The 21,588-nt window shown below is 38.7% G+C and overlaps 2 protein-coding genes across 2 annotated transcripts in view; one reads left to right on the top strand and one right to left on the bottom strand.

The window, feature by feature from the left end:
- LOC126260985 (ubiquitin-conjugating enzyme E2 S) overlaps nt 1–6,584 on the bottom strand; it is an 81,989-nt gene extending 75,405 nt beyond the window's left edge. Inside the window, exon 1 of the mRNA XM_049958500.1 lies at nt 6,420–6,584. Coding sequence (XP_049814457.1) covers nt 6,420–6,440 — 21 coding nt within the window. The 5' untranslated portion in view covers nt 6,441–6,584. The remainder of the gene's footprint in view (nt 1–6,419) is intronic.
- A 121-nt stretch (nt 6,585–6,705) lies between these two features.
- LOC126261001 (ADP-ribosylation factor-like protein 6-interacting protein 1) overlaps nt 6,706–21,588 on the top strand; it is a 67,652-nt gene continuing 52,769 nt past the window's right edge. The window contains exon 1 of the mRNA XM_049958501.1: nt 6,706–6,963. Coding sequence (XP_049814458.1) covers nt 6,934–6,963 — 30 coding nt within the window. The 5' untranslated portion in view covers nt 6,706–6,933. The remainder of the gene's footprint in view (nt 6,964–21,588) is intronic.

Genomic DNA, 21,588 nt, shown 5'->3' with positions numbered 1-21,588 from the left:
CTATACCACACAATAAATCCTGTTTCGGTGTGGGCAGCTGCGGGCTTGACCAATGTTGTTTTTGCTTCTCTGATAAAATCAATCAACCAATCCTGGTCCATGGAGGATCTAAGCATGACCATAGAGATCAGCAATCCCTACGACCATTATGCAGGCTAAGTTCTGCATTCGTAGGAGCAGAGACTTGTGACGTAACCTCTCAGACCTGCAAGACGGAGGCGGCCTTGTTTCCCTACTACTCTTCCCACCCCTTGGGTGGTTAATGTTCTTATCCGCTTACACTCTGTCACCTGCCATGTTTTAGTATCTGCACTCTAGCAACCAACTCGTGATTAACAGCCTTTGTTAGTAAGACCTGTTGTTAGTTAATACAGTACAATTAGGTGGACACAATGCTGGACTGGAGAAAGTTTTCTTGACATTCACTGGTGTCATAATCCAAACAAGAGGCAGTTGTTAATTATATGATTTATTTGTAAGGGCATGGACTTAACTTTTATGCACATGGTCTTCTTTGGAGGATGGGGTCTTCAAGAAAATAGTGCATTTTGCCACATGGTTAGAAGTGATAATGTTACAAGAGCTGGTCGAAACTTTCTCAAGTATTTCTGTAGATCTCAAGTTCTCTGATTCGTAACAAAATTTTATGCCACACAGCATTGTTCCACATATCCACACTCAACTGTCAGGGGGAGTAGAGAAGGGGGGAGTAGAGAAGGGGGGAGAGGGAGAGCACGTGTGCATCAGCATTGTGTGGTTTAAGACAACCATGGAAACTTTAATGGTGTTTGCCCAACAGTTATTTGGAGACCACTCTTCCTAATGAAGAATCCTGTTCCTTAAGCAGTCATCTCATTGTACACCTCCAGAATGTATGTTAACATTCTAATCAGAAAATAGGGGTTCATGCTGACAAATAATAATACTAAAAGGTTAAGGTTTAATTTCCTACTAGATTAGAGGTGGAGGAATAGTAACTTCATATAAAAGTGGGGAGTGGATGGATAGTGAACCTGTCTAGGCAAGACTCAGTATCAACAGTGAGAAAAAAATTATAACAGGGTTATTCTATTGATCTCCAGGTTCTCCTCCTGGTGTAGGGATATTCCGTGTAAAGTAGGACACACTTACAATATTTAAAAGTTTAAAATTTGGTACTTATATATTTATTTTTTAGAAAAGGCTGGACTTTTTACTGTATGGTAACAATGGTTTGTGGTCCATTATTGCTTTCCCTCATAATTTGTAGCCATTTTTATAAAACCAGGTTTTTCATGTGATAGGAGTGTGAATTATTGGAGATTTGGGGCCTTCATTTCAACTAATTGGCAAGTAAGAATTGGCATATCGTTATTTATGTTACTGTTACATACCCTAATGTATTGCTAGAAGAGTACAAAACTGAAGTAGGTAAATTATGGATTGGCGTAAACAATGTAATACAACAGCGCGAACTTACATGTAACATGAGTCACTTTCATGTAATTAAGTTTTTATATCAAGAGAGATATTAGAGATAACTATCTTGTTCAGTAATTTACTTCTTAGTGTGAATGTGTAACTAACATCACTACTAAAATTTTCCTAATTTCAACCAATATTGTAAAAACACCAAATTTAATGTGTAACGTAAGTCACATAATTTGTGTCACAGTTTTATTATTTTAAGATTAGAAGTAGAGGATGCCCTTAGCAGAGGCAGAAAGACAGAGTAGGAGGAGGGAAAAGCTAAAGAGTGATGGAAAATATGAAGAATTTAAGAAGCATCTGGAAGAAGCTTGAAAAAGCCATCAGATGCAAAAAATAAAATTTCCAAAGTTGAGTCAACATAAGCAAGGACTGTTATTAGAAGGAAGGAGAGCTAAAAATAGGGAGAGAGTTAGAAAACACAGGCAACATAGAATGCAATATCAGCAACCTAGTAAAGCAAGTTTGTCACCATATAAATCACATAGTGCTCTGGATAAAGACATGACTCAAGTGCTGCAATTGCTTGCATTAACTGTCAACTATACCTGAAAATGCGAAGGTAGTTTCCATCGAGTTAGACGGATCCGCCTTACAATTTAAAAACAAAAATATTATTGCTGCTGGACCTCAATTTCAGTCATTTCATAACATGGAAATCAACTGGAACTTATTTGCTAATTCCATGGTAAAGGTGTCGCTGTGAAACGGCTAGTGGGGAATGCAGTAAAAATGTGGAAATTCATAGTAGGTGATGCATCAATTTTCGCGCAGGTAGCTAAAAGTACCACAACTATGCAGGTTTCTCATGTGTCTATTGATGAAATTCAAGGAATCACTGTGAAACTTAATCTAGCTCATATATTTTCTTCAGCACCATTAATACCAACATCAAAAAGCATTCACTCTTTCACTACAAGAAAGGAGTACTATAAACATATCTGCTGTCTCCAAAGAATTCTGCTGTTGCAAATCATCATATACTGAAGAAACCATAAAAGTGTGAAAATTGGAGACTGGCACTAAGTAGAATATGACAGTAAATTCAATGCTGGAATACGCGCAGTTTTTGGAAATTCTTACTTAATCAGAGCAATTGAGTGTGCTGGTCACTATTGGAAATGGCCTGTAAAATGTGAGGAAATTATAAAGGAAATTAATCCACTTGATGTGGTCAATGCGAGAGGATATTTTCAGTTCTCTGACTTAATTGAACTTACAGTTCATTTTCCCAGATGTCATGCTCTTATAAATTTTCATAGTGTTTGAAAAGTGGAATGTTAATATTAAGTTTATCTTATTTGGCACATAATGTCATACTTTCATTTCTCTGCTTGCAGAAAAAAAATTTCCAACAAGAAGTAGCAAGTAACATGAGTTACGTAACATTGAGTCACACATCTTTTTCAATATATTACAATATTTCACTTGGTATAAATATTATCTGTGATAAAAACCAGATCCATACTCCTAATAGTTTGAGGAAACTTTTGACCTAAAATGCACATTAGGAATAAGGTGTCCCAAATTTGTAACAGGAGTCACAACATAAATTACATTCTTGTTCTTTAATTTTAATGTTCTTCCCTGCTTAAATAACACTTCAAAATTTTTGCCTGAATAACACAATTTATAATGGTGATTTATGAAAGAAAATTTGGGTTTATAGATTGATAACAATTCAACATAATAAAACACTGATTTCAAAATGTAATGTGAGCCACCATGTAATCTCCCTGTAACCAAAAACTTTAAAGAAAACCTTAGGTCACTTGTACATGTGTCCCCTAAAGATACTGTAATTGTTGGAGGAGACTTTAATCATTCACCAATCTGTTGTGATAATTATAGTTACTTGTTAGTGGCTGATGTGACAAGACATCTTATGAAACAATACTAAATTTCTTCTCTGAAAAGTATCTAAAACATATAGTTCAGAACTCCAATTGTGATGCAAATATATAGGATCTACTGGCAACAGGCAAACCTGACTTCTTTGAGGAAGTACACATCAAGAAATGAAATGATCATATGGCATTGTTGGCCGGGAGGCTGCGGGGAAGTTCGGCCGCCGTATTGCAAGTCCTTTTTAGTTGATGCCACTTTCGGCGACTTGCGAGTCAATGATGATGAAGAACACACAACACCCAGTCATCACGAGGCAGTCAAAATCCCTGACCCCGCTGGGAATCGAACCCGGGACCCCGTCCGCCAGAAGCGAGAGTACACATCAAAACTGCTAGCCTATCAGTGACCATGAAGAAATTAAAGCTACAATGAGTAGCACCACAGGAGTGCAGTTAAAACAAGCAGAACGATCTACATGTTGAGCAAACTACATAGAGAAACAATACAATACTGTGACACCTCAATCAGTAACTTGAGACTTTAAACTCTGAAGAACAGATTATGTAAAGGAACTACGGCTCAAGATTAAAAGAATACCTGACAATGCACTGGATAGTTATGTACAATGTAGGACAGTTCATAATGTGAGAGAACCTGCAGGGTATAAAGTCACTGTAAAGAAAGAGAGACTACTGTATAACCTGTGTAAAAGCATAGGACTATAGACAGACACACTGAATGAAACCCCATTTGGCAGTCCAGAGGGCATGTGTGACACTTTCAACAAGTACAGTAGCAGAGTATTGTCAAATGATCTTCCACAAACTCCAAAGAAATTCTGGTAGTATAAAAAGGCTGTTAGTGGCACCAAAGTTAGTGTCCAGCCACTCATGGATGTGACTGGAACTGAAGCTGCGAATAGCGAATCAAAACCAGAAATGTTTAACTTTGTTTCAAATGTTCATAGACAAAGGAAAACCCAGCAGTACTGTCCCAACTTAATTCTCATATGACTGAAAAGATTACTGAAATGGTTATTAGTGACAGTAGTGTTTAGAAAACAGCTGATATCATTAGCATACAGCCCCAGGACCTGACGAAATCGATATCAGATTCTATACCCAATTCACAGCTGCACTACCACTCTGTTAACTATAATCTATTGTAGATCCTCAAACAAAAAACTGTATCCAATAGGTGAAAAAAAGCACAGGTCACACCTGTCTGCAAGAAGGATAGCAGAAGTAATCCAACAAACTACCCCATCTGAGCAGAATCTTAGAACATATTCTGAGCTCAAAAAGATAATGAGGTACCTCAGACAGAACTAACCTCCTCCATGCCGACCAGCATGGATTTCGAAAACACAGATCATCTGAAACCCAACATGCACTTTTTCTCACAAGACATCTTAAAAGCCATGTATCAAGGCAGTCAGTCAGATCCGGTGTTTCTCAATTTCCTGACATATGCAACCTATGCTTATTATCGAAAGTACTATATCATACAGGGCATCAGACAAAATATGTGGCTGGATTGAGGATCTCTTGGTAGTGAGAACGCAGCATATTAAATAGAGTGGACAGTCACTGTGAGTGCAGAAGTAACTATGGATGTACCTCATGGAAGCATTGTTGGGTCCCTTGCAGTTCAAGTTGTATATTAACAATCTTGCAGACAATATTAAAACTAACCTCAGACTTTCCGCAGCTGATGCAGTTATCTACAATGAAATACAGTCTGGATAAAGCTGTATAAATATTCGGTCAGAGCTAGATAAGATTTTAAAGTGGTGCATCGATTGGCAGCTTGCTTTAATGTTCAAATATAAGAAATTGCACACTACAAAACGAAAAATTACAGTACTCTATGAATCTTTAAACTTGCATCAAATGGTTCAAATGGCTCTGAGCACTATGTGACTTAACTTCTGAGGTCATCAGTCGCCTAGAACTTAGAACTAATTAAACCTAACTAACCTAAGGACATCACACACATCCATGCCCAAGGCAGGATTGGAGCCTGCGACCGTAGCGGTCGCTCGGTTCCAGACTGTAGCGCCTAGAACCGCATGGCCACTCCGGCCGGATAAACTTGTATCAATACTTGGGTGTTGAACAATAGGGATGTGAAGTGGGGTGATCACATAGGCTCAGGCACAGGTAAAGCTGGTACTAGACTTCATTTTGTTGGTCAGATACTAGGAAAATGCAATCAGTCTACCTGGTAAGGGATACTGAAAGTATACAGAGAAGGGCAGGATGAATGGTCATAAGTTAGTTTGACCTGTGGGGGAGAGTCACTGAGATGTTGAAAGACCAGAACTTTCGCTACTGAAGACAGACTGAAACTACCCTGGGAAAATCTACTAGCTAGTAAAGTTTCAAGAACTGGCTTTAAGTCATGATTCTAGAACTATACTTCAACTCCTACATGTCACTCCCATAGGGCTCGTGAAGATAAGATTACATTACAAAGGCATTTCAACAATCGTTTTTCCCGCGCTCCATATGTAAATGGAAATGGGGGGGGGGGGGGGGGGGGAAAGCAGTACTTCACAGTGGTTTTCAGGTTATAGTTGTGCATGGAACTGCGCTATCCTTAACGCCAAGTTCCTCCGTAGAGCACAGAAAGCATAAACGAGGATGAGCTGATGACAATTTGTATCCCGCTTCTTCCATTATGCGTCTAGTTGTTCAATGTGCCAATTTGCTCTGTCTCCCTTGAGTATCCACAATAACATACAGTATATGAATGTACATAAAGCATAATTATAACACTGAATGACAGTTCAACTACTTCACTTAGTAATTGTGATGCTAAGTGCTCAAAAGCAGCGTATAAGGGCACTTACAAACAGGACGCAAATTGCAATGACCTGAATTTATACAAATCGTAATCAACTAACCAGATGACTCCTTGCACTGTTTCATCTCATAACAAGTTTAGAAATAAAGCTTACACACATCCGGAATAAGGGGAACTACTTCACAATCTTAGGTTCAGTTATAACAGACTGCATTACCCACCCAACAACTTGGTTATTACAATGTGTACTCCTCAAAATAGAATTTTAAAGTTATATTACATTGAATTAAACTTACTGAACTCATTGCGGACATCATTTGAAGATACACAATTGCTGTCCACACTTAACAACGAATAAAATGTTTTTGTTATCAACACACGAACACCAACAACAACCTTAACGTCAGAGCTTTCACGATACTGTTTGCGATACAGAAAACATTTCAAATTTTCGACCAATCACGAAGCTATGAACTTTTTATCCCTTCCACAAAACAAGAGAAGTGCCATTCAAAGATTACTTGGAAGTTTATATGTTTTCTGTATTTTTATAAGATCACTAAAGTTTACACGACGTGGTTTCTGGCTGTTAGGGTCAATACATTCAAATTGCTGAATGGAGGAACTGAATGATGTTAAGTTAAACGACACTTGAGTACATCACTAGATTTACCATGATTAATATCTTTGGCTGCAGAAGTATTTGTGACGGATTAGAGTGTGTTCTGTGAGACAAATTTAAACGCAGAAAAAGTAAAGATTCATCTTATAGTTGCGAATTTTATGAAGCAGATATAAAACACACAGGAAATGGCCGATGCGACGTCACTGAGTGATCAGGTAAAAATGAAGTATGTTGTACCTTCTGCTGATCAGTCGATTTTCGAATCGTGAAGTATCAGTTTATTGTAATTACGTGAACGTTATGGAGTAGTAATTTGGAGTGGTGAGAAAATTTTTGCACAGAAGGCCCCCCCCCTCCCCCGTGTTTTTTGTGCCCAAGATAATACATTTTTTCTTATTTGATAGTATGTAAGGGGATTAACCTTAACAAAATGCTGTGTATGGTTGTTTCTTTACCGCTCGATGAACTGGATGTATGTAATGAGTGACGTGAGTGTTATAGCATGTATTTAATAGTAAACCGTTTCGTTTTCTCTTTAGATAGAGCTGGAGCGTCCTTTGCTACAGTTCCAAAAGAATTTTAAAAATCACAAATTAATTTTATTTTTGATAGACTGAGATACTCTTTCTCAATTTTCCTTTGTTGTTCACTGTTTTTCATTGAATCGCCGTAGGAAATTTATAAGATGAATTGGTACCATGTTAAAGAGCATTAACACGGTACCTTAAAATGCAATATTTGACATTACACAAGTTGTCATTAACATTATGATACCTCCTCATACATCAACATCGATAGCAGAGAACCTTTGTCGTACTTTCATTAGTGTAAATCATTGGTCAAGACTGTATCAATAATAAATGGAAAAAAAAAGACTACGACAGATGAGAGTATAAGTAAATAGTGAAACATTGACCCTAACATGTATAACTCTGACATGTCTGAGATTAAAGTTTGTTGACAATGTCACCGAATATTTTGCATAAATTATGTTGAATTTAAGGTGTAGGTTCTACTCGTCTGCAGCATAGTCAGGATGGTTTGTAAAAGTAGAAATGTCCTCAACTGGTAAGTTGATTTAAATGCAATCTTGGTTTACTATACATGTTACTTTGAGACATGGTATGCCTTTGCCTTCTTCAGATCTGTGAACTGACATATGTAGCCAATCATTGAGAGAGAGAGAGAGAGAGAGAGAGAGAGAGAGAGTGTGTGTGTGTGTGTGTGGGGGGGGGGGGGGGGCGGCGGAAGAGAAACGTGCATTTTGGCACTCCCATGTGTGCAAATCATTACCACATGTCGTAAATTAAAAATAAATAAATCAATAAAAATGTTAGTTCCAACTGTGACGAGTGAGTACCTGTTTACCTGGTGCAGTTCACATTTAGTTTAGAATGTGAATGTGCATTTAATGATAAACACCAAGCATTTTAGTGTAGAGCATTTTTGATGGCTTTTCTCAAAAGCTGGCAGTGAAAGCGATTTTTTCAAATTGTCATAAAATTTCTTGTTTGGTACAATAAATAAGTCTTTCATTTATAAATTGTCAATATTTTAAACATAATAAACTACCTGTATTGTACATTGTGTCCACAATAACATGGCTTGTTTAGTGGGAGTTACGGGGATCCGTGGCATTTGTAGAAGTTGAATAACCACAGATGGATATTGATTTGGGTAAAACTTTGAGGGGGTATCCTCACACTAACGTCAAAGTTTTTTGTTGGTTGTGAACAGTCGTGTCAAATTAAATAGGCTAGATAACATTCACGTTCAATGACTTTGCAAAGCCTCAACCAATCTGTCATCTTCTAACATAAACTGGACTGGGGCTGTACTACAGATCTGTTTGTCGCCACAACCCAGATCAGCATTGCCACAGGTTCTGAACATCAGGAAATTTCAAATAAATCAGGGAAATATCAGAAGAATTTGAAAAAAAAAAAAAAACTGGAATTTTTTTTTCCTCTCTCAGGAAATGAAATGGTTGTTTGCTGGGGTGTCATGCATCATCACTGACTGGGTGCAGTTGAGTACCTGTGCCGTACTACTTCATAATTACTGCTTGTGTCCTTTCTACTACTCCTCTCAGTGCTGCAACCACTTCTTGCCAGTAGCCTATGAGCTGCTACGGAGGCAGGGTGTGTGTGTGTGTGTGTGTGTGTGTGTGTGTGTGTCCAAAACCGCAGCCGTTTCTGCAGGTATCTGTAATGGATTGGTCCTGTCCATCTCAAGCACATTCGGTTCCCACTAATGTGCAGGCCTTGCCCATTTGCCCATTGGATCTAATCTCACCAATCTGCCCTTGGTTTAGGTCTGTTTGTGTGTGGTGTAATGCAGCGGATTTCCGTGGTTTATCCATGGACCCAAGACTGTGGTGCTCCTCAGCAAGCCAGAAGCCATGGCTGATGGATTTCAGGAATTGCGACTGTCTGATCACGAGGACAATGTACAGTGTGGTGTTTTATAGACATTTTAATTATTCTTATTTTTGTCGCCAAACGTGTTAAGCCTTATTGAAATGAAATAACATCATTGACTATAATGAAACACACATACCATTTGTCTTGCTTTCTCCATCCACAATCAGTTCATTACAAAAGATGTTGATAATACTTCAGATTTTTGCTCACATCAGAAAATACTGCCTGCTTGCAAGCTGCTGCTGCTTCTTCTTCTTCGTCTTCTTCTTCTTCCTTTCCCTCGTTTGCACTATTGTTTCTTGTACTGTAGCTGCAAAGACAGATTGTCAACTTAGGTCTTATTTATCCTTTAGATCTCAAAATTTGTCAGGGACAAATGCTGAAACATGTATGGAAATCAGGGAATTTCACTTGATGAAACTTGTGGCAACTCTGCTAGATATTCCCTTTGATTCACAATCACTATTAAAATTTCAACATAGCGGAAAAGTGCTGTGTATATCAATAGCAAAAGCGCCTGTAAGCGGAGAAAGGAATTAAGGGCCATCCATATAAAACGAGTAATTCGTACCCTACTGTCACCACAACCAGGATTTGTATTTGGTAAAATCATTAGTATAGAAGTATATATGCAGTGTGAAATGACTTGCAACACAGGTGGGCAATATGTTGCAGTATTTTAAAGCATGAGTTCCGATATTGACAGTGTCATAGATTTGTTGAAACCAGTCATCCAGTAAAATGCATTGTTTAGCGAGATCTTGGCTTGTGAAGTTTTCTTCAGTTACAAAGGTAATATTGTATAGTTTGAGATGGAATTTATGCGGTATATTTAGAACTTAAATTTAATGTAATTTTAATCAGGTTTCTTATTTTTTCTGAGAGAAAATTTTGAAGGGAATAAAAATTATGCTATATCGTTTACATTTGATTTAAAAACAGTATCGGTAAACATTTTTATGGTAGCTTCACTGGAGAACTGTAGGAAAAATGAAAAGCTGAAAGAAACCGTGGCAAAAACTGCTGGCTGCTCTTTGCCTTGTAACACAACACAACACAACACAACACAATACCACACTACACTGCAAGGCCTCTTCCCATGTTGAGTGGCAGCCATTCCATTCTAAGTACAGTGTGAGTGTAAATATTTATTGTTTAATTTTTTCTACATTTTAGACAAGGGGCTCCCTAAAACTTAAAACTGAAATCAGTGTGTAAATAAAGAGGTTGAAATGTAAGTAAGTTTAATAGTTATAAAAATTATTAATTATTATGGTGGTATTGATGTATAATTCAGTCAATAGACATTCAGCTTCATAATGAATCATAGATCATTGAAATCTGATATAAGGCTCTTGAGTTAACACAGCTCACAAATTGTCTCGTTGTTTTCTCATACAGTATTTGACTTAAAAAAGGTCAATTTTTTCATGTTTCCACCGATTTGAAATGGAATAGCCAATTTCTGTCTACCTGCAAATGAGTTGCACTTGCCAAAACGATTTACCGCCAGCATATTACCTTGTGCTGGTGTCAGCTCAGTTTGGCCTGTATGAAATGGAGCTCAGGGGCACTCATCTACGGATATCAAATAAACTTGTTTGGTAATGTCAAGTGTAAAGATGATTTTGTTCTTTATTTCTACAAATGTTTTCTATTTATTAAGTTCCATGTTAACTTATGTTGACATTTGAATGGCAGAAGTTTTTTTCCCCCTCCCCTAAGCTCGTCTGTGATAATTGGTAGTCATCCTTATTCCTAATGTATTGAGTATTTTGTGTGGTCCTATTTTTGCTTTAAGCTGGTTCTTAAAACCTCTGGTGATTACTGTTTTTCATATTAATCATCTAACTGCATTTCAAATAATAAACCACATTATGTAATTGTTTTATAAAGGCAAATGTAAATGGCACCATAGATATGAAATTTCTTGGGTATTTTAATTGTGGAGTTAACTGGTCAGTGCGAGAATTCAGTTTGATAAATTTCTGTAAATGTAATTGTGTTCTGTATCTTCTTTTAATGGCTGTGTTTTGAGGTCCCTATAAGCTGTGTTCTGTAGTATGTGGTTAACAAAGGGGAGGGGTGAAAGGGATGAACATCTCATACTTGATCAGACGTGGACCCCTCTGCCCCAAAGAAAAAATTATCTCCGCTCCTGCCAATGGCACACACAACTGCAGCAGCCTAACAAATCGACAGTTGCGGAACATTGCCTTTCGGAATTACATGGAATGGATTACAACCATCCTAAGGTCCTAACACAGACGTCTCATGTCTGGGGCTGGTCATTAAACAGTCTATTGAGATTTGAGTAATGTTGTGATAGTGTCTACATCCTTAGTAAGGCCTGAGAACCCAAAATTTGTCTCATTAAAAAGGGGAAGGAGAAACTGGGTTTGGGTGGCGGCAGATCTTGGGGGGGGATATAAGCACCACTCCAGCCCAGACGCATTCAGTTCATCAGTGCACCTGCTGATGGTAAGTAGTCACTCGCCAAAATTTTGTGTCCATTGGACAGACTGCTGGCCATTAACTCGTGAACTATCTTGTCATGAAGCATGCAACTGAGAAGCTGAAGAATCGTGTATTATCTCAATTACCAGCTTGTGTGCAACACACTTTCTTTCCTCTATGACAAGCTACCCCAGAATATGATGCCATAAGACGTTACAGAAGGGAAAATAGGAAAATACAGCTTTTGACAGTTTCATCTCCGAAATAGGATTTATCTCAAATGCAAAAGTTGGATGTTTCAGAATGTCTGTAATATATGACTACCAGTTCATGTTCTTACAAATACAAGCCCCTAATGATTTAGAACAGTCAATTTAAGTTTCTTATTTATCTCTACATATTTCTGATGGTGTTCTAAGGCCTTGTGCAATACTGAATTGTGTGTATTGTTTTATCTTCGTTCAGTAACAGTCCAGTTGAAGAGAACCAGTTCTTAATTTTCAGGAAAATTTTATTTACATTTATCAAGTGTTAAAGTTTCTCCAGTAGGATTGACTACAATAGTTCTTGGGTATAAGATAGCAGAGTATGTGTATATAATCAGGACAAAATGCTTGTGGTACACCTGTAGATATTATATTTCCCGTTATATACATTTCCTGGGTCTCTTAAATGCAAGAATCATCATCTTTTTAGTTCAATAAAATGAAACTAGTTACAGGAAATATTTCATAATACTAGCTTCCCTTGGAAAATACTGTGAACTGCACAGTTTTTAGGAAAACCAAGAAAGCTCTGAAACCTACATGCACAGACAGAAGTTTTCAACCAGATTCCTGCATAAATGTCCAATGTCATAACACTATGCCACTATGGTTGCCATCTTATTTGCATATAGTAACAAATACACTATCTGAAATTCTGAAGGTAGCAGGGGTAAAATACAGAGAGAAAAGGGTTATCTAAGACATGTACAGAAATCATGCTGCAGTTAAGAGCCAAAGAACTTGAGTGGGGAACAGTAGTTGAGAAGGGGGTGAGACAGGGTTGTAGCATCAACCAGTAAAGGAACCAAGGAGCAGTTCAGAAAGGAAATTAAAGTTCAAGGAGATGAAATAAAAAATTTGGAGTGATGACACTGTACTTCCGTCAGAGGCAGAAAAGGACGTTTTGAATTAGTTTTGCTATTCGGGGAACAAAATAACTAACTGAAGATGGCAGAAGTAATAAGGACAAACATGCTGACTTGGCTAAAAACCATTGCTTTTGAGTGTAGCCATATACAGAAGTAATATGTGGACAGTATGCATTAAAGATAAGAAATGAATAGAAGCTTTTGAAATGTAGTGCTACACAAGAGCACTGAAGATCAGATGGGTAGATTGGATAACTAATGAGACAACTTAGTTCTAAGGGCTGTGATACATGTGAGTTTTTTGCTCTTTTACAGCTCGTTACTCTCGGATAGTACATGCAGAATTGTTTATACCAGGGGTGAATTTTCACAGATAGTAACTTAGTACTTTCTGTCTGAGCCTTGCGAGAGCAGGTGTCTGAGGTGCTGATGCAGAGTGGGTGATTGTATCTGAAAGAGCTGAGAGGTCACTCACTCACATTTTTCAGTTGTAGTTTTCCGCATGAAGGAGTTTGTAGTGGGTGAGCATTGGGCTGCAACTACACTTATAATACTTTCAGTGTCAAAAAAACATAAACAACTGAGTTTGTGTTGAGCAAGAGCGTGCATGAGGTGGCATTATTTTTCTGGAGCGTGCAAGAATCTCGTTATAGAGCTTGTGATAAAAGACCCACAACAATATCGAAATTTTACAAGAATGACGGCTATGCAGAAGGAAGAAATACTACTTATAATTGGACCCAGAATTGCCAAGCAAGACACTATTATGCTAAATCAATTAATATTGAAGACAGATTGCTTGTTATACTAATATTTCTAGGATCAGTTATATTTATCCTCTTCAATATTTGGTAAAATAATAATTATGATAAAATAACAATTATGATAAAATAACATTACACTAGCTTTCATTTTGATACCCATACATGTTCACAAGCCAAATAGGGTGGATATCTGATAAATAAAGCATTTCCAGACTTATGTTTATGAGGGCTGGGTTTTTTTCTCCCAACCTCCAACCGCTTCGTAGAGAAGCTACACGAGCGGCAGAAAGTGCACATGCGCTGTAGGCTACTGCTCAGCTCTCACTCCACACACTCCGCCATTGCCGACTTCAAGGCATCAGTCTGCATTGCAATATAGCCACATAAACACGGTTGCCATCATTGTTGCTTCCGCCACCTCAAGGCATCAGTCTGCTTTGCACTATAGCCATTGTTGCTTCCGCCAAGTGTGAATTACGAAGTGTAATTTGGTTTCTGCAAGCAGAAGGGAATAGTGCAGCTGGAATTCGTTGGAGAATGAGCAAAGTGGACGATGATAACTTCATGACTGGTGAGCGTGAAGGGTGCCGAAGGTTTAAAGACAGCCGAAATGACGTGCATGATGAAGGGGGCCAAGGACCAAGTCTGTTCGTTACAGCTGACCTTTTTGAACAAGTGGACAGAATGGTTAGAGAAAATCGTAGATTCACCATAACTGCATTGTCTACAGAAATTTTGGAAGTTTTAGGATCTGTCATACACTATACTGTTACTGAACATTTAGGCTATAAAAAGCTTTGTGCTCGTTGGGTTCCAAAAATGTTGACGGATGCCCAAAAAAGTCACCGAATAGCATCAGCTTTGAATTTTCTTGACGGTTATCACAATGAAGGAAAGAACTTTTTGAAATAAATTGTTACTGGAGATGAAACTTGGATCCAATACGACACACCGGAAACAAAATGACTAACGCAACAATGGATGCATCCAAATTCACCAAACAAACCAAAAAAATTCAAACAAACATTCTACATCAGAAAGGTTATGGCTACCGTGTTTTGGGACCAAAAAGGTGTGTTGCTTGTAGATTTTATGCAGCCCAGAACCACTATCAATGCAGCTGCTTATTGTGAAACTTTACGATGTTTGTGGAGAGCCATTCAAAACAAACGAAGAGGAACACTGACTTCAGGAATTGTGTTGATCCATGACAACGTTCGTCCACACACTGCTGGCACAATCCAACGACTCCTTGAACAGTTGCGACCGGACATTCTCGATCATCTTCCGTACAGTCCTGACCTGGCACCCAGCAATTTCCACATTTTCCCTGAACTGAAGATGTGGCTAGGAGGGTAGCACTTCAAAACCAACAAAGATCTTCAAAACAACATCACTGCTCGTTTGAAATCGTTGGTGGCAACATTTTTTGAAGAGGGTATTGTAAAGCTTGTCCATAGGTACGATAAATGTCTCGATTTTTTCCGGTGATTATGTTGGAAAGTAATCATAAGTGTACAACACTTTTGGTAATAAAATAATTGTTTTCTATGAACTTTGCTTTTATTTATAGCCTATATAACCCTTGTATTTGAACTTTACCTGTATTGATTTAAGGGTTCAATGTGCAATAAAATAATATAATTAGTAAATATCGTGTCATAAAAAGTTATGGATACAACTTTATTACTTTAAGTTAATGACAGTTTTTTGGATTCCAAAATAACTGTTTTGAAAGGTGATGTCAGTTGTTTATTCGTTAATTTATTTATGCTATAAAACTACTTCAGCTGATTTTTTTAAACTGTGCATATCCTGGTAAATTTCGCTTTGGAGTCTTAAAAACGGTAGCCATTCCAGACAGCAAACTTTACTTCTTATCTTGATTTCTGTAGTACAGTAAAGGTACATTCCATAACTCTGGGCTTTCCTTGTACAAACTGTTTGGTTGTGCATAAGTTCATAGCATTTATCCATAAGTTAAATAAACACAACAGGTGCACATAAGATGGCTCACATCAATAATACATACACACACAGTGTGTCAACACGGGCATAACTTCCAGATTCCACGACTTAGAAATCGCATGGTTTTCAGGCAAAGAACTCATTGAGCCATGTTTGGGGCACATTTTCATCCAGAAAAAAAGTGTCTTGATAGTTGTTCAATAGAGACTGAAAAAGGTGAAAATCTGAGGGCGCAAGATCAAGTGAATATGGTGGGTGCGAAATGATTTCCGAACACAACTCCTGCCTATTTTTTGTCAGTGTAGTAGAAAGTGGGTGGGCATTACTGTGAATTAGCATCACTTCACACAGTCTTCCTGGTCATTGTTCTTCGATTTAGTCTACAAGCAATCTCGGTTGTTGGCAGTAAATGTAAGCAGTGATGGTTAGACCTTGAGGAAACAATTCGTAGTATCCTACACTGCCTCTGTTCCACCAGATGCATGACATTCTTTTGTGGATGTGCAGAGGTCTTTGTACAGGGAGTTGCTGCTTTGTTTGGGCCCAACCACTTCTTTCTTTTCCTTATGTTAGCATAGACATCATTTCTCGCCACCAGTAATGATACAGGACAGGAATGGTTGGTGTTGTTCATGAGCCAATTGATGACGAGCAAGCAGAGATGCACATACAGCCACCTTTTTAAGACTTTGGCTTAGAGCATGCAGTACCCATACACTTTATTTTTGAACTTCCCCATTGCATGCAAACATCACACAATGGTGGAATGATCACAGTTCATCATATCTGCAAGTTACCGAATGCAATAACACGGATCATTGTGGATTAATGTGTTTAAATGATATTCATGAAATCCCGAAGGTCCTGCTGAACGGGGAGTGTCACTAATGTCAAAACCATCTTCCTTCAAACGAGAAAACCAGTTTCTTGCCATGCCGTGTCCAATGGCATTATCCTCGTACATGTTGCAAATGTTTCTGGCTGCCTCCGTTGCTGTCATCCCTCTCTTGAACTCGAACAGAAGAATAAGTCAGAAATGTTCTGATTTCTCCACTTGGCACTCCATTTTCTACTGTCCACATCTTCACTCACTATCTCTAAATGACAAAATGACAATATGTAAACTCAAACAGCAACATTAACTACAAATTAAAAAATGACAATCGAAAAATAAACGTCGGCCGCGGTGGTCTAGCGGTTCTAGGCGCGCAGTCCGGAACCGCGCGACTGCTCCGGTCGCAGGTTCAAATCCTGCCTCGGGCATGGATGTGTGTGATGTCCTTAGGTTAGCTAGGTTTAACTAGTTCTAAGTTCTAGGGGACTGATGACCACAGATGTTAAGTCCCATAGTGCTCAGAGCCATTTTTGAAAAATAAACCCATAGCAGCTTGAATACAAACATACAAATCAAAATTTCTACAAACTTACGCACCAACATATTAATTAAATGCACAACTTCATCCTATGTCCACTTCCTGGCAGCTTTCATTGCTTCTTTTTGTGGACACATTAGTGGTATTCACTTTGCAATGTATCCATCGTGGCAGTAGTATGAATTACCCTGACAGTGACGGTACAGGAATATCCACGTGGTGCAATGGATAACGCACTAGTCTCTTGTCTTATTAATGTAGGACCAAACCTCTTCAGTGACTTTTTTTATCAATTCTTTGTGAGATATCTATGATGTTTTTATAAGTTTGCTGCTCCATTGCATTGTTTAAATGTGATCTAACTGCTCGTGCTGTTCGTGTAGGAGGTAAAATGGACAATTTCTTTCCTCAGAAACACGTTATGGCCACACATTATGGCTCAAAACACACAGTTTTGTGAGTACTTTCATTTAATGTGTGTAATAATACAGCAAAATATATTAACAAGATGTGGTGCTGTAAAAACTGTGAAATACAGCACAAATCTTGGACCCAATATGGCTGCTTAGCACTCACTGACTACCCTCAGCTCTCCCAAAAATGTTGGTACAGTTTTTCTTGCCTGATAGCCATGGCAAGCAGGTCGCAAGAGCTGGAGGTTGCGTTCTACATGAGGTCTAAACTAGCAGAACATGACTATCTTAGATCTTGGCCCACACTCAAATGACACTGCTGGTGAGCTGACTCTCAGCACTGTTTACACGGCACATATTACTTGTAAAAGCTCTGTGTGAGTGAAGGGCTCTCATGTGTATACCTAGCTTAAGTAGGGACTGGTTTGTAGAACACTTCCTGTGGCATCAAGAAATAGTTAATTTTCTAGTGAAGGGAAGTTAGGAAGGTAAAAATTGGAGAGGAAGAGACCAAGGCTTGAATACATTTAGCAGGCTCAAGCGGATGTGGATTGTAATAGTTACGCATTGATGATGAGACTTACAACAGGATTGCCTATCAAGGAGAACTGCATAGAACTAGTTGTCTGACTAAAGGTGACAATTATGTAGGTCAGTGGTTGTCAAACTGTGACCCGCGGGTGGTTCTCAGCCATATTTTATAACAACATGCATCTAGCTACTAATAGCGGAATCCAGAAAATCAACTAACGTTGTTGTTATTGTTGTTGTTGTTGTTGTTGTGGTCTTCAGTCCTGAGACTGGTTTGATGCAGCTCTCCATGCTACTCTATCCTGTGCAAGCTTCTTCATCTCCCAGTACCTACTGCAGCCTACATCCTTCTGAATCTCCTTAGTGTATCCGTCTCTTGGTCTCCCTCTACGATTTTTGCCCTCCACACTGCCCTCCAATACTAAATTGGTGATCCCTCGATGTCTCAGAACATGTCCTACCAACCGATCCCTTCTTCTAGTCAAGTTGTGCCACAAGCTCCTCTTCTCCCCAATTCTATCCAATACCTCCTCATTAGTTATGTGATCTACCCATCTAATCTTCAGAATTCTTCTGTAGCACCACATTTCGAAAGCTTCTATTCTCTTCTTGTCCAAACAATTTATCGTCCATGTTTCACTTCCATACATGGCTACATTTTATATCATCTCTACTTCGACCATCATCAGTTATTTTGCTCCCCAAATAGCAAAACTCCTTTACTACTTTAAGTGTCTCATTTCCTAATCTAATTCCCTCAGCATCACCCAACTTAATTCGACTATATTCCATTATCCTTGTTTTGCTTTTGTTGATGTTCATCTTATATCCTCCTTTCAAGACACTGTCCATTCCGTTCAGCTGCTCTTCTAAGTCCTTTGCTGTCTCTGACAGAATTACTATGTCATTGGCGAACCTCAAAGTTTTATTTCTTCTCCATGTATTTTAATACCTACTCCGAACTTTTCTTTTGTTTCCTTTATTGCTTGCTCAATATACAGATTGAATAACATCGGGGATAGGCTACAACCCTGTCTCACTCCCTTCCCAACCCCTGCTTCCTTTTCAAACCTCTCGACTCTTATAACTGCCATCTGGTTTCTGTACAAATTGTAAATAGCCTTTCACTCCCTAGATTTTACCCCTGCCACCTTCAGAATTTGAAAGAGAGTATTCCGATCAACATTGTCAAAACCTTTCTGTAAGTCTACAAATGCTAGAAACGTAGGTAAGATAAGTGTGTTCCAACATTTCTACGGAATCCAAACTGATCTTCCCTGAGGTCTGCTTCTACCGGTTTTTCCATTCGTCTGTAAAGAATTTGTGCTAGTATTTTGCAGCTGTGACTTATTAAACTGATAGTACGGTAATTTTCACATCTGTCAACACCTGCTTTCTTTGGGATTGGAATTATTATATTCTTCTTGAAGTCTGAGGGTATTTTGCCTGTCTCATACATCTTGCTCACCAGATGGTAGAGTTTTGTCAGCACTGGCTCTCCCAAGGCTGTCAGTAGTTCTAATGGAATGTTGTCTACTCCGGGGGCCTTGTTTCGACTTAGGTCTTTTAGCGCTCTGTCGTACTCTTCACGCAGTATCGTATCTCCCATTTCATCTTCATCTACCTCCTCTTCCATTTCCATAATATTGTCCTCAAGTACATCGCCCTTGTATAGACCCTCTATATACTCCTTCCACCTTTCTGCTTTCCCTTCTTTGCTTAGAACTGGGTTTCCATCAAAGCTCTTGATATTCAGGCAAGTGGTTCTCCTTTCTCCAAAGGTCTCTTTAATTTTTCTGTAGGCAGTGTCTACCATATTCCTAGTGAGATAAGCCTCTACATAATTAAATTTGTCCTCTAGCCATCCCTGCTTAGCCATTTTGCACTTTCTGTCGATATCATTTTTGAGACGTTTGTATTCCGTTTTGCCTGCTTCATTTACTGCAATTTTATATTTTCTCCTTTCATCAATTAAATTCATTATTTCTTCTGTTACCCAAGGGTTTCTACTAGCCCTCGTCTTTTTACCTATTTGATCCTCTGCTGCCTTTACTATTTCAACCCTCAAAGCTGCCCATTCTTCTTCTACTGTATTTCTTTCCCCCATTCCTGTCAATTGTTCCCTCATGCTCTCCCTGAAACTCTGTAAAACCTCTGATTCTTTCAGTTTATCCAGGTCCCATCTCCTTCAATTCCCACCTTTTTGCACTTTCTTCAGTTTTAACCTACAGTTCATAACCAATAGATTGTGGTCAGAGTCCACATCTGCCCCTGGAAATGTCTTAAAATTTAAAACCTGGTTCCTAAATCTGTCTTACCGTTGTGTAATCTATATGATACCTTTTAGTATCTCCAGGGTTCTTTCATGTATACAATCTTCTTTCATGATTCTTGAACCAAGTGTTAGCTATGATTAAGTTATGCTCTGCACAAAATTCTACCAGGCGGCTTCCCCTTTCATTTCTTAGCCCCAATCCATATTCACCTACTACGTTTCCTTCTCTTCCTTTTCCTACTGTCGAATTCGTCACCCACGACTATTAAATTTTCGTCTCCCTTCACTACCTGAATAATTTCTTTTATCTCATCATACATTTCATCAATTTCTTCATCATCTGCAGAGGTAGTTGGCATATAAACTTGTACTGCTGTAGAAGGTGTGGGCTTTGTGTCTATCTTGGCCACAATAATGCGTTCACTATGCTGTTTGTAGTAGCTTACCCGTACTCCTATTTTTTTATTCATTATTAAACCAACTCCTGCATTACCCCTATTTGATTTTGTATTTATAACCCTGTATTCACCTGACCAAAAGTCTTGTTCCTCCTGCCACCGAACTTCACTAATTCCCACTATATCCAACTTTAAGCTATCCATTTCCCTTTTTAAATTTTCTAACCTGCCTGCCCGATTAAGGGATCTGACATTCCATGCTCTGATCCGTAGAACGCCAGTATTCTTTCTCCTGATAACAATGTCCTCTTGAGTAGTCCCCGCCCAGAGATCCGGAATATTTTACCCAAGAGGATGCCATCATCATTTAATCATACAGTAAAGCTTCATGCCCTCGCGAAAAATTACGGCTGTAGTTTCCCTTGCTTTCAGTGGTTCGCACTACCAGAACAGCAAGGCCATTTTGGTTAGTGTTACAAGGCCAGATCAGTCAATCATCCAGACTGTTGCCCCTGCAACTACTGAAAAGGCTGCTGCCCCTCTTCAGGAACCACACATGTGTCTGGCCTCTCAACAGATACCCCTCCGTTGTGGTTGCACCTACGGTACGGCTATCTGTATCGTTGAGGCACGCAAGCCTCCCCACTAACGGCAAGGTCCATGGTTCATTAAGAGCTTCTTAGGAGAGTAGTTGTCCTCTTAATAACAAGCAAACAAAATGGAGGCAGTAATATTTTAAAATGTGCTTCATTTGAACTGACATTGATGAATTCAGCCGTGAGCTGAGTAAAGTTGGCCACTTACTTCAGTGGCAGAGGGCTAAGTTGCATGGCCACAGCGGCATTAGAAGACATGAAAAGGGGAATGTTTTATTGTGATCTCCCAGTAATGACAACTCCTGTGTGCGTGACTCCTACCGATCAATTGCTATGGTATAAATTTTGACACAGAAGTAACGTGGATTCATAAGTGTGGATTGCAGAGATAGTCATCTTCAAATATGGCACTTACTTCAATCAAGAAACATTACATTACTTAAGGCTATTATAATACATTGCAGTGAGCAGAAGAAAACTGACATTTAAATCATTCATCAAACTTTT

The sequence above is a fragment of the Schistocerca nitens genome, chromosome 1 (genome assembly GCF_023898315.1).
Source record: "Schistocerca nitens isolate TAMUIC-IGC-003100 chromosome 1, iqSchNite1.1, whole genome shotgun sequence".
In the NCBI taxonomy this organism is placed as follows: Eukaryota; Metazoa; Arthropoda; class Insecta; order Orthoptera; family Acrididae; genus Schistocerca; species Schistocerca nitens.
Note: the sequence above shows the minus strand (reverse complement) of the source record. Positions and strands in the feature narration are given on the sequence as shown.